Source organism: Zalophus californianus, chromosome 1 (assembly GCF_009762305.2).
Source record: "Zalophus californianus isolate mZalCal1 chromosome 1, mZalCal1.pri.v2, whole genome shotgun sequence".
Taxonomy (NCBI): Eukaryota; Metazoa; Chordata; class Mammalia; order Carnivora; family Otariidae; genus Zalophus; species Zalophus californianus.
Window position 1 is genome coordinate 12,353,558 of NC_045595.1, and position 16,828 is coordinate 12,370,385.

Consider the following 16,828-nt stretch of genomic DNA (forward strand, 5'->3'; position numbering starts at 1 on the left):
TAAAGTTCATTAAAATGTAAAAACGAGTTCGTAAATGCCTGTCTCAGGGTGATTCCCTGACTGCGACGAAGCCCGTGGAGTCAGCATGCAGGGGGTGGCGGCAAGCAGCCCGCCTTGGCTGCGGAAGGGGAGCAGCCAGAGACCTTGGCCCAGAGGCACAGAACAAACACTGAAGAGCTTTCCCAAAGGAGGGTCTCAGAATCCAGCCCCACCACAAGGGGCTGGGGCTCTGTCCCCTGAGACTCCCATCAAGGCAGATCCTGACGGGGAACACTCTGGGCCTATTTAGTCCTGGCGACCCCGTCTCATCCCCTTCCAAACCGGTCTGGGGGTCGGAGGCTCTCGGCCGCCTTTCCGTTCCGGGGCTGTGCTCAGGCTGCTCGGATTCGAAAGATTTATCATCTCTATTGGAGAGGAGTTGGCTTGGGGATGTGCCGTCTCCCTGGGGACAGTAAGACGCAAAGCTGGGGGCAGATCTGCAATGTCCTCGGCAACTCCTGAGGTTGTCCCCACAGTTACGCCCAAGCTTCTGGAATGTTCTAGGGGAATTCAGCTGCATCCTAGTGGAAAACTCTCCCTCCTCCCGGTTCTGACTGCGGGTTTCATAGGAGGCCTCGCCCCCTATGTAGACCAGGCCTCAGGGAATGGTGCAGGAATCTTTCTTCAAACTGCAGGGCCCTGACAAAGGGCCACCTGCTCTAGTGACAGTGAGGTTACAACCAACCATTTCAGAAACATTCTGCATCCTGGGGTGCCAGGGTGACTCCTAGAAACTTCCCAAATTGGCTCTGTGGCCCTAGAAGCCACTCAAATGCTTAGGATTGAAACAAGAATATTCCACCTGGTTTTCTGGCCACTGTGGGGCTGGTTCACCTGACACCCATGTGAATGTTAATGCAAGGAAAATAGTATTTAAATGAACGGGGGGAAAAAAGATCGTTTTGTAGTAAAATATTTTATATTAATCATTCAAACTTAATTTTATACAACGAATGCATACATCGCCCAGATGTCTGTCTCGGAAGGGAGGTCGGGGCGGGTGGGGGTGTGGGTGCGCCCGGGTAGGAGACAAAAAGCAAGAAGTCACCGCACTTCCCCGACTCATCCTGTGCTCCAGGCGGAGTGAGAACTGGCGCTGTCACCCGACAGGGACGTCACCGCGGAGAGCAGCATCTGCAGCAGCGGCCCCTGTCCAGGCCTCCCCGCTGGGCGAGCCCCCAGAGCCCAAGGCCCTGTGACCAGCGAGTCCTTGACATAACAGTGGCTGTGACATGTCACAAGGTGAACGGGGACCACTGTGAGCGCACGCGCACGTGTGTGCATGTGGATGTGCGTGTGTGTGCGTGCCCGTGTTTATGTGTGTGCGTGCGTGTATGTGTGCGTGCGTGTACATGTGCGTGTGTGCGTGCGGGTACATGTGCGTGCGTTTCTGCGTATGCGTGCGTGTTCGTGTGTTTATCGTGTGTGCGTTTATGCATGTGCGTGTGTTTATGCACGTGCGTGCGTTTGTGCGTGCATGTGGGTACGTGTGCGTGCGTTTGTGCGTGTACGTGTGCGTCTGTGTGCGTGCGTGTGTACGTGTGTATGTGCGTGCACAGATAGGCTGGAGTGTTCTCCTCTGGTGGGGCTGCCCCGGGCCGGGCGCCTAGGCGGCGGGCATGTCAGCCTTGCTGAGCGCGATGGCGAGCTCCAGGTCCTCCTGCTCCTGCCGCCGCAGCCGTGCTAGCCTCTCCTGCTCAGCCTTCTCGCTCTCCCGCTTGGCCCAGGCCATCTGCTGCTCCTCATTGCCAAACTGCAAAGGAAAATGGAAGTTGGGTTACTTGGCCCAGGAGCTGCGACCTGTCGCTTGCAGGGGGGAGGGGGGCGGGCACAAGGATGCCCATCGCGTGCTGTCGGGGTGCAGGGAAATGCAATGCTGGGGTGCACTGGGCGGGGGGGGGGGGGTGCACTGCCTGGTGTGCACGTGAAAACCAGAAAACGCCAGGAGCCCGTGTCTTGGTTGGGAGCGGGCAGGGGACATGCACGCCCCAGTCCCGACCCACAGTCACATGCACCGAGAAACAGGGCTGAGTCTGACCCCAGCTACCACCTCGGACCTCAGAGAAACTAGCCGCTCAGCCCTCTGCAGGGAGCCAAAGCAGGCAACTGCTAGGCACCCATTTGGGGACACAGAGGGTTCCCGCACGTCCCCAGCTCGGAGTCTCTGAGGCTTCAAGGGGGTGTGAGGGAGGGGCCCCCGCCCCGCCTCCTTTCAGGGCACGACGCTGATCTCTGCTCCACGGCAACCCTCAGCTGCACCGACGAGCTCAAACAGCAAACCTACAAGGCCCGGGCCTCGACGACAGGCCGACGACACCAGCGGGTGGGAGGTGCTGGGACTGGAGAGTTGTGGCACGCTCATGGCGGTGCGTTTCAAATGTGTGCAGACGACACAGTCTTGAAATGTGGCATCGCTACCCCAGCCATGGCCCGGGGAGCTCTGGGCCCCCTAGGAGCCACCTCGTACTTGAGCATTTATAGGAGCCCTGGCATTTACGCTGCCGATCCGTCCAGGAGCTCTTGACGTCCTTTTCCAAAAGGTCCAATTAAATAAAACCACTTTTTTAAACAAAGGAGAAAACTTGTAAACAAGATGGGTGGTTTCAAACCATCCAAGGCACCTTAGCTTCTACAGAGAGCACAGCAAAGCTAGATCTCACATGCTCTTCCCCAGGTGTGGGTCTCTGGTTCTCCCACGGGCCTTAGTCACATGCCCCCCCACCCCTACCCCGAGCAAAGCTGCAGCCTGTCCATGGGCTCAGGTCCCTTCGTGTCTCTCTTCTTGGCCCCGGCTCTGCCGGCTCTCTGCTAAGCACAGGAGGACACCAAAGAAAGACGCAGGCCGGCCCTCCGAAAGGCGCCCCTTGGGAGCAGACATACAGACAATCCCGATCTGACACAGGCTTCGTGGAGGCCCGAACAGACCCCACCGGGAGCACCGGGGAAGGAAGCACGACAGAGATTCATGGCTACTTTGGCACACATGTACTGAGCCTGAGCGACAACCTGGAGGGTGAGCTCCTCCGACAGATGGGGATGAGGAAGCCTGGGGACAGCGGGGAGGTGGCTGCAGAGCCTGGGCCCTCAACATGCTGGACCTTCTCTCTGGGTCTGGGTCTGGATGGAGGGCGGCGGGGGCAGCCAGCTACAGCTGCAGAGTTGGGGCAACAGGGCACCTTCAGAGTGAGGCGCTGGGTGCGGGGCACTGAGTACCCAAGCCTGGCACTGCCAGAACGGAGCACGGGGTGGGAGGGGCTGCCAGGGACTTGTGTGCAGGTGTGGTGGGGGTGGGGGTGGGGGCCGTGGAGGGAGCCACATGTGGCCTAGAGAAGGAGGTGGGGCAGGAGAGGAGGCCTCCCTGCACCAGGCCTTGGGGGGTCTGGTGGGGACAGGGTCAGCATGAAGAAGAGCCATCCCCAGGAAGAAAGGCTGAGTCCTAGTTTCTTAGAGAAACTACCCAGAAAACCGTTCAGGGCCTGATGGGTCTCCAGGTAGGACTCCCTGGAATCTGGTCCCCACCCCTCCTGTTTCCATCACAGAAAGCCTCCACCCCCGCACTCTCTGGGGAATTTTCCAACACCTCATCAGGAGAAAAACAAGGAAAAAACCACAAATACTGGCAGAAACAGCTTCCCAGTGCTGCGGACAGGGACCTCGCCCTCTGCCAGCCCAGAGGAGGGGAAGGTGGGGGATGACAAGTAACGGCCAGGCCGACCCAGCCACAGCCTGGAAGCCAGGCCAGGAGGGGTCAAGTATCAGCGGAGGCCACAGGGCCGCACCACGATTCCCGCCCAGCCCCAGAGTCTCGGGATGTCCCTGCAGAGCCTCCTGTGCAACGGGTCCCCATTTTCAAATGAAATGTGCTGACAGGAACAGTCCAGATGCCTTCAGAGCAGACTGGGTTGGGGCCGGCTTCTGGATCCCGTCTGGGGTTTGTGCGCACTTGAGAAGCAGGCTGGCCCGCGGTGTCCGAGAGAGAGGACCTGGAGGAAGAGGGTTGCTTGCGGGTCCCTCTGGGCTCCAACCAGCAGAAGAGCCTCTCCTGGCCCCAGTGGAGACCCCTCGACTAGGCCACTCTGGTCCTCCGACCCGCATGCACCGTGACGGCCAGAACCTGGGGCGCCTGTGGGTGCAGCCGCCACTCCAGGAGCGGCAGGTGACTCCTGCTTCACCCCTGTGCCGTCCTGGAGCTGAGACAGCGGGGCACAGAATGCCACCACCCGAGGCACCTCCGGGGCACAGGGCGGACGCCAAGCGGTTTTCCTTCGGCAGCCTCTCGGCAGAAATCCGGGGTTCAGATGGCTGCGCACACGAAGGCACCCGGGGCCACTGCTCACCGGGGCCTGAGGCGTCCGACGGCACCCGCCCTGCCCCACGTGGGCCGCCTGCAGCCGCCTCCCGCGGGCTCACTCACGCTGCTGTCAGGGTCGCATCCAACTGGTCCGACGACCCCCGGCGCGGCACATCCCATCCGAGAGTCGCTCTGCTCTCAATGCAGACTTGCGGAAAAAAGAGCCGTTTTGCTACCCTATAAAGGCTACTTCCTAATAAACACATTTGCCTGAGACAGAAAGTCTTGTTTTTAAAGAAATCTCGGAGACGTTTCCTGTGAACGGCTACAAGCACAAGGAACCCATTGATGGAAACTCGGGGCTCGTCAGTGAGAGGCTTCTGGGGGGCAGAGCCGGGGCACCGCGGGGGGCTGCCCACGTGTGTGCCATCGGCCTCCCCGAGGTCCAGCGCGGCTGACAGCATGTCCTGGTGGCGCTCAAGAGCCGTCTGCGCGGAACGAGCCACGCTGCCAGTCCGCTGGGCAGTAACAGACCTCCCAGCGTGCACCTCGGGGAAACGGAAATACACAGCCTGCAGGGCCCAACTCCCGCCTGTCCCGAGTTAGCACAAACCTCCGAGGTCCCGCGAACCAGAAACCCCTGGCCAACGGACTGGGTCCCCGGATGTCACAAAAATGCAAAGGCATCCTGAGTGCCCTGAGGTGGGACGGGCTGGCCATTTTTGGACTATGGTATGACCAAAGGGGACAAACCAGGCCAGTCAGGTGTCATGCCTCTCCCACACTCCATCCCCTCAGAGGGGCCAAAGCCCGCTGTCAGGTGTTTTCTCCGGAAAAACTGGGGCATCCGAAGCGGGAAAAGTGATTTTAAACAAAGAACAAACAGGGCAGAGCCTGATCCCCCACCGGCAAACAAGGATGATTCAATACTGGGGGTGTTTCTGGAATGACCAGAAATATTGGGCCAAACGATAGCTTAATACCTCAGGGGTTTTTTTTTGTTTGTTTTTTGTTTTTTAATATTCTCCCCCAACCAGCCATGGGGTGTGGGGCGGGGCACAGAAACAGAATCATGCATTTCAGAAAGAGAACAGTCATTTCTCCAAATTCCCAATCACACCTACTTACCCCCCCTTCCCTACCCAAAACAGAGTACCTGATTCCTGCGTGAATAGCTCTCTTTTTCTCATCGACACTGGATATTTTTGTTTCCACCAAAACACAAATGCAGTACTATTCAAGAAACGGTCGATAAAGTGGGTTTTGTTTTTGGCTTTTATTAATACTGTCGCCATTTGGATACATCCACGGCGTGCACTGGCTGTCAACGAAATCGAGCTAACTGCAGTTGTAAAACATTTACAGGTCGCCAAGAGCCAGGACTGTGCAGGCGTCTTGGGTGACGGCAGGGAAGCTGCAGGACAGCCGTGCATGAGGTGGATCTGAAGCAAATCGGGCGCTCACCGGGCACCAACAGGGCAGAGCTGGTTTAAGACCGATATTCTAGGAGCCAGGGCGTCTATTAAACAATGCATCTCGCACCGAACCAGGAAACAGTAAAAACAGTGTGCCACAGACGGTGAAACCAATTCTGGGAAGACAACACCTGAAGCTCTCTGAGAACAAGGTTCTTGGTACCGAGGAAGGTACTGGAAACACCCCCACGTGACAGCACTTGGTAATCCGGAATCTCTTTTGCACACCGAGAAACAACAGCCAGGCTTTCCAGATCCCAGGATTAGCTTCCGAAAAGGCACTTCACCGCTTTGCTAAATGGCTCCGCAAGGGTTTAGGTTTGGGTTTGGGTTTTGGTTTGGCAAGGGGAAAGGCCTTCAGAGCGGTTGTTCTAGGCTGGATTTCTTCCCGTCGTAGCTGGGAACTGAAGTAAGTTCTAAAAGACCAAACTGCTCTTCCTCTGCGAGCCCTGCCTGGGTTCTTCAATCCTTACCTGCTGCTCAAAATGCCCTGGGGTGGGACCGTCACAACTCTTGCACAAAGACCCTTTTGGGGACAGTGAAACCCTACTGGGACTTTTGCGATCTCGTGTGCGTACTTTCGGAAGCGTTTGACATCTCAGCTTCCAAAAATCCATGAACACCATGGCCTCCGGGCCACAGAAACAATACAGAGTCTACCAGGAAGGACAGAAACGGGCACATCCGGCCGTCCTGCTGGAGGAAAGCATGGCCTGATCACACAGTATCCAAACTGCAGCTCTTTTTCTTTTTTTATTGAGAAACTGTTTTTCTTACAGAAAGCAGCAGTACAGAATAAATAACACAAGGGATAGCGTAGAGGTACCAGGAGACAGAAGCCAGGTGTGCCGTTTCAAAGAGACAAAAAAGAACCCCAAAGAAGCTGCAAGCGGAGGGTGGAGGGGTGGCGCACAGGGAACTCAACTTACAGAGGTGAAGTCTGCAAAGCCCAAGGAAGAGGCTTTAGAAGGTTTAGCTGAAGAGGAGGGAGCAAATGGATCTTTTCCACTAAACGGGTCCCCAAACCCCTTTTTATTTTGGAACGGGTCACTGCTGTCAGCCCCGAGTGGCTGGAATGGATCGGGGGGCTCGGGAAAGTCTGCAGAACCAAGCTGGCTTACAGGTGTACTTTTACCTGGAAAGTTTAGGAGAAAAAAAAAGGGGGAGGGGAGAAAAAGAAAAAAAGAAAAAGAAATACAAGTTACTGACCACAGACAGAACAGAGTCCTGACTAAGGAGGCCGGCAAGAGCTCACGGGGACACCCTCTCCTCCTTTGGAAATGGCCGGAATGCCGCCTGCTGGTGGGACAGACCCCAGGCGAATCCTGGATGGATCTTGCTTTGTTCTCACCTTATCCCAGAGGCTTCACAGGTTTGTGGGCGATACAAGAAAACCACTTCTGACAAGCCCCTCCCTGCCCCACCCCACACAGCTAAAATGTACTCTTTACCAAGTTGACATGCAGACATGTTTCAAAGTGACTCATTTTAGTGGCAACACATTTACTATCACATTGAGTTAAAAAAAAAAAAAAGTCATGGCTGAGCAGAAAAATACACTGCAAGCTTCTAACAATAAAAAAAATGGGGGGGGTAGTATCTGCGATTAAAAGGGGGGATTAGTTTCACAGTATGGAATAGAGTTAGCATCGGTTGTGAGGGTCTGGCCTCTGCTGTCCTGAGGTTTTACGCCGGTTCTTAGCTCCCGCTTCTGTCCTTTGGTGCTGGTGGCTCCGAGGGACAGGGTTTGGGCCTTTCTAGGCTCTTGCTGAGAGGGTGGCTCTGGGATGCCTGGGTCCTAGCAAGGCCAATCTCAACCGGATGTATGTGGGATAGATGTGTTCAGAATCAGAGGGAACCTGGCCATGGGACCATGCTTGGGGCTGAGGCCTGAGGGCAGGTGGCTTTTCCTGACAAGTCCTGCCAGTGTGCTGGAATGTTCCACGAGGAATCAGGGGCCTCTCCAGGCCTGCCTGGCAACACTTGATGAGCCTTCAGGATCTGCCAGTTTTGTAGGCCAGGTTCCTGCCTGACGCCACTCATTTGCCTGTTGGGGCACCAGGAGTGAGATGTTCAATTTAGTCCAAGCAGCTTTGTGTCCAAGCCCCAGCTTAGAGACTAGAGGGTACTTAACAAAATTCCAGTTTGTCAGTCTGGCTGCTTATGTTTACTCTTGCAATTTCAAAACTGATGTGCACCAAGAACCCACAAGCCAAGGGCCACATTCCACACACAACCCTGGACATTTAGCTGCACATCCAGAAAATGCCCCCAGCCCCGAGTGGCACCTCCAGTGCCCCCATGTGGCACTTGAGCCTGGGACACCTGCCCTCCTCACCCAGGCAGCCTCTGCCACCCTACCTGCTAGCTAGAGAGAGGACCTGCCCATCCATCTCCACGCCTAGCTCTTAAAAGCATCCTTTCTGATGCCATGTTTCTATGGGGCCCCAGCTGTCCCTAAGAGCTCTGCGGCCACAGCCTGCCTCTGCTTCTTTCAGCTCCAAGACCTCAACAAGGACAAGTCCCTCTGCCCCAGCTGGCCTCAGTTTCCTGTGTGTGAAGTGGGAACGAAGAGGCAGGGGTCAGATCAGGTGGCTGATGGATGCGCAGACCCAGGGGGCAGCACGCTCTGTGCCCCACCCCGAGGCTGCCCTGGCATCCCACATCACAGTGGGTGCTGCCTTCTCCGTCACACCGCCTGCCCCAGGCAGTACCAGCAGGACTCGCAGGGACGGGAGGAGGGAGGAGAGGCAGGCTGGAGCAGAGGTCTGTCTCTCCCTGGGACCTCAAATTGATTCCCAGGCAGACCTGGGGCCCAATGGTGGGTGGACCCTATGAGTTAGAAGGGTCCCCCCATGGAAAGCCTTTGCCGAAGCCCACGGATGTGCCTCATTGACACGGGTCACAGGACTATTCCCCAGAAGGGTAGTGCCGAGTCCACCATGCAACAGGAATTAGGACTTCTCTCTCTCACAGCAACTGACTTGTCAAAGTGAAGGCCTGGGGGGGTGCCCCCCCCCCACTTTCTGTACTGGTCGAGTCTCTAGCGCGGGTACTTCCTCCCCTATCCATGACAGAGCCCAGACCTCCTTCAAGCTGTCCGTCCAGCACCAAATGCTCCTCCCCACGCCAACCTCCCTGATGTTAGCTCTCCCACCGCCTCCTTGTCCTGGACCTCAGCACACCCCCCGCCCCCCCACCCCGGCTGCAGAGAGCAGGGTGCTCTGGGAGCCCGCCACAGCTTCTCTGGCTTGTTCCACTGGCCTTGAAGACCTGCCCCCCCCCCCCCCCCCCCCCCGCCAAGGCCACCATGCACAGCCAGCCTACTCCCTGGCCAGAGGGATGCGCCAACAGATGAATCAAGGCCTCCCTGGCCCCCAGAACTGTGGGCAGAGGAGACAGCTGTCAGGTGAGGAGGCCAGCCCAGCAGCTTGCAAACTCCAGGCTGTCCACCTAAGAACAATGGGGGACCAGGCATACCCCAGGGGCACCCCAAGCAGGAAGAGTGGGCATGGGGCCAGGGTGCTCCAGTCCACAGGCCTCACACCACCTCAAGACACCATATTTCTCTCTGCAGCCCCTGTCCCGAGCAAGCGGCCCTCATCTCTCCTGGGTCCCTGGGAACCGGCTCCCCACAACAGCTGCTCCCCGTCTCGGCTTCCTGCCCCACAGGCCATCCCCACCCAGCAAAGTGGCTTTTTAACACAGAGCTGATCCCCACGCTGCTTAGATCTCCCAAAGGCTCGAGGCTACCCTAGGAATACCCACCAACCTCCTCCACCCACCCCCTGCACCCGCACCCGGCCGCCTTCTGCCCTGCCCAGCTCAGGCCTTTTGCGCCTGCTGTTCTCAGGCTTAGGGGGCCCTTCCTCTGTGGGTGCCGCACACTCAGAGGGCGCCCCTCCCCACTTCTGGCTGAGATGCCTCCCTATCTGCTGCTCTGCAGCCCGTGTGACATTCTGTCCTTAGGTCACAGGAGTATTTTTGCTCTCACTAGAATGTAAGCTCTGTGAGGCTGGGGGCCCACTGTCCACGGCTGCCAAGCACAGAGCCGAAATCTTAAACTCCCTGCTGAACAAAGCTTTCCACCGTGTAAGCTCCCCCGCACCCAGCCCTGCCTCGGACCCATGCTTCCCCCATCTTGTGGTGCCTCCCACAGGCCCCGCAACCCACGCCAAACTCTTCCCAACTTCACCCCCCGCCAGCCCTCCAGGGCCCAAGTGGCACCTCCTTCCCTGGGAAACCCCCCAACTCAGGGGTTTTTTCTGGCTGGTTCTTCTGCCCAGGATGCACTCCTGTCTCCCTGGCGCCTGTGTTCAACTCTTCCAGCCCAGCCCTGGGGCAGGCCAGATCCACCCCCGGAAAACCGGGAGCAGCACAGCAACCCCGCCCCCACCTTGTTCTCTGACTCAGTTTCCTAATCCACGACAAGGGGTTGTTACAGGTTGAACTGCATCCCCCACAAATTCATGATGTCGTCTTCACCCCCAGCACCTCAGAAGGTGACTGTGTCTGGATACGGGGTCTCTGAAATGGCAGGTGAGATAAAATCATGTCCTGTGGCTGGGCCCTAGTCCAGTAAGACCGGTGATTTTATAAGAGGAGGCGGCTAGGACACAGACTCGCACAGAGAAAGGATGTGAAGACACAAAGAGATGGCCCACCACCAGCCAAGGACAGAGGCCCCGGAAGGAAGCAGCCCTGCTAACACCCCGATCTTGCACCTCCAGCCCCCAGAGCCCTGAGACAAGGATACACTTCTGTTGTTTACACCGCCCAGCCTGGGGTGTCGCTCGGCAGCCCAGGCTCGCTCGCGCAGCGTCAGGAGAAGGCCGCCCTGCGTAGCTACCAGGGCAGTCACCGAGTGGAGGGGTCGACCCACCACGGGGCTGCTCGCTTTCGTGAATGCCCGTGAGCTGGGCCAACTCACCCGTGTGCCCTCTGTGGCGGCTTTCATGCCACGACAGCAGAGCTGAGCAGCCAGGAACACGTAAGGCCTGCAGGGGCACAAAGAGTGACTCTGGCCTTTCCCAGAAACCCCTCACATGCTCATGCCGTGAGCGGGTGCTCAGCTCAGGCACCTGCCAGGCAGTGAGCACATCACATTCTACTGCCCGGTGACCAGGCCCTTCTGGGAGACAGAAGGACGCTCCAGGCCCCAGGGAGGAGCCCCTGGGCCCCCACAAGGAAACTGAGGACCCCTGACTGCAGCTCTTTGCTCTGACAGAGCCACTCAGAAGCCCCGTGAGCAGCACGGTGGCACTTACAGCCTCCGGACGAGGGTGCCTTCCCCCTGGACCGCTTTGCAGGCACTTGCCCATCCCACCTCCTCAAACCCCCCTCTGTACCCTCCCTCTCCACGGTGAAGCAGCGCCACGTGCCAGGTGCCACCCCCAAGAGAGGAGGCACAGCCCCAGAAGAGGCCCCCCATGGAGTATGCCAGGAGGCCAACTCCACCTCGCCTTCCACACCCCACGTGGCGGCACCATCCAAGGCCTGATCGCAGGTAGACACACGTGCTCCCAAGTGAAGCCCGCTCCGGGGGCTCCTGGAGCACCCACAGCCTTTCCAGGGCCTGGGATGACTGGCCCTCATCTGCACACTTAGCCAGTATGTGCAAGGACCCTCAAGGCCACAGGCAGGGGTGCCGTGGGGGACACAGGCTCAGGTTGCATGGGAAGGTAAGCTGACCTCAGCCTGCAGGGTCCTTGTGGCCTGGCCACCCCAGCCTCCTTCCCATGGCCACTTCCACTGTTCTGACCACCCACACTGTCCAGCCTGGCACAGCCTCGCCCTTCCCCTGGCAGACCCGCCCCCAGGGCTCACTCCTCCCCTGCAGGGCTCCCCACTGCCTTGTCCACCTCCCATGGCACCGGCCCTTCCCGCTCTGGCCTCCAGCACACGTGAGGGTCAGTTTCTCGTAGGCAGGGCTCAACAACTGGTACAAGTAAATACCACTCCCTGTCCCTGGTGGGGAGCGGGGGGTCCTCGTGGGCTGGGTGCTGCCGTACGAGAGCCGCAGGACTGTCCCAAGGGACTGAGGCCCTTTCAGGGAACCCCTCTGGTGAGCTAGGAAAGAGTAAGGCATCTGGTTTCCCTCCTTTGCAAGAAAGAGCAATATTCACTGGTGCACTCTTGGGCTGGTTTTGTTTTGTTTTTTTTTTTTTTTTTTAATTAAAAACTAAAATGACAACGGACCGAACAGCAAAATTCAAATACAGGAAAAAGTAGAGTTGCTGGGGACGGACTGAAAATCTCAGGGCATGGCACAGCTCCTGGTTCAGCAGTAAGTCCAGGTGGACAGCTGCTCGATTTCTCAGATCATTTCTTGCAGGGTCCGGTCCAGAGCGCAGGTATAAAGGGGTCCCTAGTCCAGCCCCAAAGGCGAGCGCAACAGTCCAATTGTTCAAAGTTATTGCCCACTTCTGTGCTCTTCCCTTCTTTTAAATCGGGAACATCTCCCCACCCTGGTTTGGGTTTGTTGTGGTTTTTAAATTGCTTTTGGGGGTAGTGGTTCAGAATCCAGCCCTGCCAGGATTTCAAGCTGAGGTTTCTGACAAGCCAAGAGGCGATCGGGGAGATGAAAAGCATCGTTCACATCAAAACTGCTGGGGCCTGGTCTTGCTCCGTTGCTGAAACCGTTATTATTCAGAAATCATGACTGTGTTAATATGAAACCAGGGCACATCAACTGCTCTTGATTTCAGAGGGGAAAAAAAGAAACAGAACAGTTTTTTTCTCAGTTGTGTTTTTGCGCTTTGGCACAGAGGCCGAATTACTGGACCTGACGCGTGCAAAATCGGTGGCATCCCTGGGTTGGCCTGACACGGTACTGGTGACCAGAGGCTTTCTGCCAAGAAACGCACACCACGCCTGCCCTCGGTCCAAACTTCCTACCCCGCATCCCCATTTATTTTTAGCAGCTGCACTTTTAAAACATTCTGGGTGTAGTTCCTGCTTTTACATAACCACTTCTGCTAACGCCTTAATCATTTTTCCGATTTTCTGAGGTGTACCTTAAACATGACAAAGTCGTTTTCAGCTGCCTCCGGGGCCCTGAGCAAACTCACTGCCATTTTGTGCCTTTTCGTGGCTCCAGGTACCATGAGTAAGGAAAGATGTTGCCTGTGGCATGTTTTGGAGAAGGCAGCAGTAACTGGTTTTTAAAAAACTGTCTAAGAGCTTCGGGGGGTGATTCCCGACACGCACCAGGTGGGAGGCGCGGCACCACGGTTCCTAGATGTCGGCAGGCGCGGGGCGCCCCCCCGACCCCTCGGCAGCACGAAGGTGGAGAGTGACGACCCGCTGGGGGCTGGAAGCTGCTGGCCAGCTGCCCACGGTGACTCTCCAATATTCACAGGAGTACTCAGTAACAGGGGAGAGGAATGCAAGATTGAAGAAAAGGCAAAATAGGGCTTATTTCAAACCGCAGCAGTTTCAACAGTTACCCAAGCGGTGCACCGAAACCGCACACAGGACTGCCTTTAGCAAAAACAATATGAACCCAATGGTTTACCACAGTGTGTGCTGTTAAAAAAAAAAAAAAAAAAAAACACAACAACAACAAAAAAAACTCAGTGGCCGGCCCCACCCTGGTAGAAATTTCTTTAATTCTCCTATTTAACTTTTCGAGGCTGCGCATGCCCCCTGTGCCCCCCGGGGCCCCAGGCAGGTGCTCCTGATCGAGTCTCTGGCTGCAGAGTTCCCTCCTCGCTGCGCCTTTCCCAACACGCTTTTCAGGAAACCGCTGCCCAGGAAGGGTCCCCGAGAGCCCGGCCTGCCCATGGGAAAAACGATGGAATGAACGCTTGAAAGACCGTGAGCACTCAAAACTCTGAGAGAAGGTAGATCCTCTTGTCCGAAAGTCTTACTTAGGAGGCGATGAAGAGGTTCTGGGTGACTCAGGGTATCAATAAATCTGATGGGTGAAGGTATCAAAAATACACCCAAGCGTGAGTTTGTTTTCATCCCAACTGGACACTTGCTGGGTTCTATTTATAAAATTTAGGACCAAAGCTGAAAAATCCAACTACCTTTCTGTAGATGAGAGATAAATACGAAAACAACAAAACACAACAAAAAAAAATAGAAAACAAAGGGCTTGTGGTCAGGACAGCTGCCCCACCTTAGCTGTTACCCTACACAACACAGGACGTTCCCCCTCGCACAACTGCCATTTATCCCAACAGGGGACACCCACGCAGCTGTCACTCGCCTTACACAACAGGGGACACCCACGCAGCTGCCGCTCATCCTCCACAGCACGGACCCCCACACGACTGCCAGCCTTCTGACTGTCACACCACACGGGAGAACCGCGGCTGGGGAGGGGGCACTCCCTGTTTCCTTGGCTTCTCTCTTCCCACCCCACTGCCCGCCCCTGAACTCGGCAGAAAAGCTTAAGTCGGGGTTGGGGGGGGCATGGGGAGAAAGAGAGCGAGCAGGCTGTCCAGAGCACAACCTTCCAAATTCACAATCACTTGGGATTCTTTTACTGAAAGAGACTGCTTTTCACCGTGTATCGGTGTTTCCCTCCGGCTCCCGCCTACGGTGGGATACGGAAGGCGAGCGAGGGGACCTAATTTCTCAAAATGTGATGCGCGGGACCATCTAAAGGCTTGCAAGCGAGGAGTCCTGCAGATGCCAGCCCTGCTCGCTCTCGCTGATGCACATGTGAGGGGAGGCAAACCCGGCAGATCAAAGCCGTGCCAAGTAGCACAGCCCCGGCAGATAAAATCTGAGGTCCCCACCATCACAGCATTGAGATTTTCCACTAAAAATATTTACTGAATTTTAAGAAAATCTGTTAATGCATTGAAGGGAACAGGATGAGGTTTGGTACCGAATTGTTGAGAAAAGCTGAACAAATATTTACTATTATCCACCAGGTATCTCCACCACTGGTATGTTTTTCAGCCTCTGCGGTGTCTAAGGTGGTCAAAGGCCATGGAAGCAAGCTGGGTGATGAGCCCCATGGATGTGGTGGGGTCAACCCACCATTACGAGAGAGAGGAGAAAAAGGGGAAGAAAAGTAGCCACAGTTTTTGGGTCCTCAAAAGACAAACCACTGGGAGTGAGAAATATCATTTGAGAAGTTTCAACAAAAGGCTCCTTTAGTGCTGAGCAAAAACAGGGAGGGGAGTTCGAGACTTACAAATGAATTTACAAATCCCAAATCGGTCTTTACAACAAAAACAATATGGACTGCAGGTCTCACAGTTCTGCTTTTTCAAAAATCACATTTGTTCTTTGATTTTTGCCTTCAACACACTGCCGGAGCAGCCCTGCGTGCTGACCCGAACCGTCCCCATCCCAGGGGCTCAGCGCACCCTCGGGGGACAGGGAGACACTCGTAGCTACACAGCAGCCAAATGGGGGGAGCCCTGGGTCTGAGCCACAGGACCACAGTGGCCCAGCCTTTGTTCCTCCCTACAGAGGAGCTCCAAGGCTGCCAAAGCGCTACCCCTGCACTGGCACAAAGGTGTCGTACCCACATTTAACAAAATCACCAGAGTGTCACGCGGCGGGTCAGAAAGACGGTCAGGAGGTGTGCATGCACGGGAGCTGCAGGGCCCGCCAGGAGCTCCCTCCTGTTGTGGGGGCAGCCTGGAAGGAGTCAGGAGAGCCTGCTGCAGAATGGGGGGTCCCCCCACTCTTGCTCTCTGTACGGCCAGATTGCCCCCCACCACCCCCGCCGCCCCACACATCAATCCCATGCATGTGCCCGTGCTGTTCTTCAGCTGACAATGGCAGAGGGGAGAGGGGCGGACTGGGGTCCTCTGAATCGGAGAAACGAGGGGATGAGGGACCGTGGAAAAGCAGAGGCCACACTGGGCACATCTTCCTAGGCTCCCTCAGCTTGCTAAGGTGGAACCAAGGGGTTGGGGGAGGTGTGGCAGCAGGTACGAGAGGCACACTCAAGATGGCTAGGGAGGGGCTGGGGCCAGGCGCAGGGCGGCGGCTCCTGTCTGTTCATACCTATGCTCAGATGCAGGATGGGGGAGGGAGGTCGAGGCTCTCCGAGGCTGCACCTCATCCTGAGGCCCCACAGTCCCCCAGGAGCCTGGCTGGCCGAGCTCTGATTCCTCTGCTCCAGGACCCTAAGCCACTGAACAACAGGTGACAACTGTGTCACTGAACTCCCACTCAATCTTCCCTCCTGGGTGCAGGAGGGTGGGCGTGTGCTAAGATAGGCAAATGCTTCTATTTTCAAACTCAGCCGACTTCGCGGAGCAGAAATGTACCCCAAAGAACAGTCTGTCTCCAGGCATTTCACAAGGAAGAGGCTGCAAGGAAAGGGGCGTTTCTCCCTCTGCTGGGAGCGGGGCTGGCGGCGAGCTCGCGCTGCCAGGGCGTCACCTCCAGGCCTGACACAGACCCAACCCCCCCCACCCCCAGCTGGCGGGGGCAGCGGGCGGGAAAGGAGGGCTCCACCAGGCTGGGCGCCCGGGACTCTGCTGGACCACCCCGACCCTGGCTGGCCAGCAAGTACCGGGATTTTCCAGGCTTCTTGAGATGGCGGTGAACTGCTCCTGTCCCATTCTAGAACTTCGCATGTACCCACCGAATTATCTCTTTGAAATCATCGTGGGAACGGAATTAAAGTAGTTAAGTTCAAGGCTGAGGTGCTAACCGCACGGCTCAACTGGAGAAGCCATTTTAAAAGTGGATCTTGAGCAACAAACAAGAGGTCGGGACCCATACAGGCGAACGATGGCCACCCCGGTCTCACCCTCAGCCTGGCCCTTCAGAGCACGGGGAGAGCCGGGCGTGAACACGGGCTGGAGCCGCGGGGGAACGTGGGGCTCCCTCCGCGCCCAAGTCCCACGGGGCGGCTCCCCTACGACGGGCAGGCTGACCAGCCGGTGAGCGTGCTGGTCTGCGGGTGGGTGGCAGCCAGCAAACTGCCCGAAGCAAGAAGCCGCAGTCACCCTGCACGCGTCCACACACGGGTGTGGGAGGGGACTCACGTTCTAGGGGAGACAGGACTTCTTGTTTTCTGAAAATCATTTGACTCAAACAG

The 16,828-nt window shown here is 56.8% G+C and overlaps 1 protein-coding gene across 9 annotated transcripts in view; it reads right to left on the reverse strand.

Annotated features, from left to right (window-relative positions):
- Nucleotides 1-1,467: 1,467 nt before the first annotated feature.
- EPS15L1 (epidermal growth factor receptor pathway substrate 15 like 1) overlaps nt 1,468-16,828 on the reverse strand; it is a 95,092-nt gene continuing 79,731 nt past the window's right edge. For 3 of the 9 annotated variants that reach the window (XM_027583819.2, XM_027583817.2, XM_027583822.2), the window contains 2 exons: nt 6,735-6,940; nt 1,468-1,792 (listed from right to left, as the gene is read on the reverse strand). In XM_027583819.2, coding sequence (XP_027439620.1) covers nt 1,646-1,792; nt 6,735-6,940 — 353 coding nt within the window. In that variant the 3' untranslated portion in view covers nt 1,468-1,645. Of the gene's footprint in view, nt 1,793-6,734; nt 6,941-16,828 lie in introns of those variants that run through there. The other 6 variants (XM_027583821.2, XM_027583818.2, XM_027583826.2 and 3 more) reach the window with 5 other exon arrangements.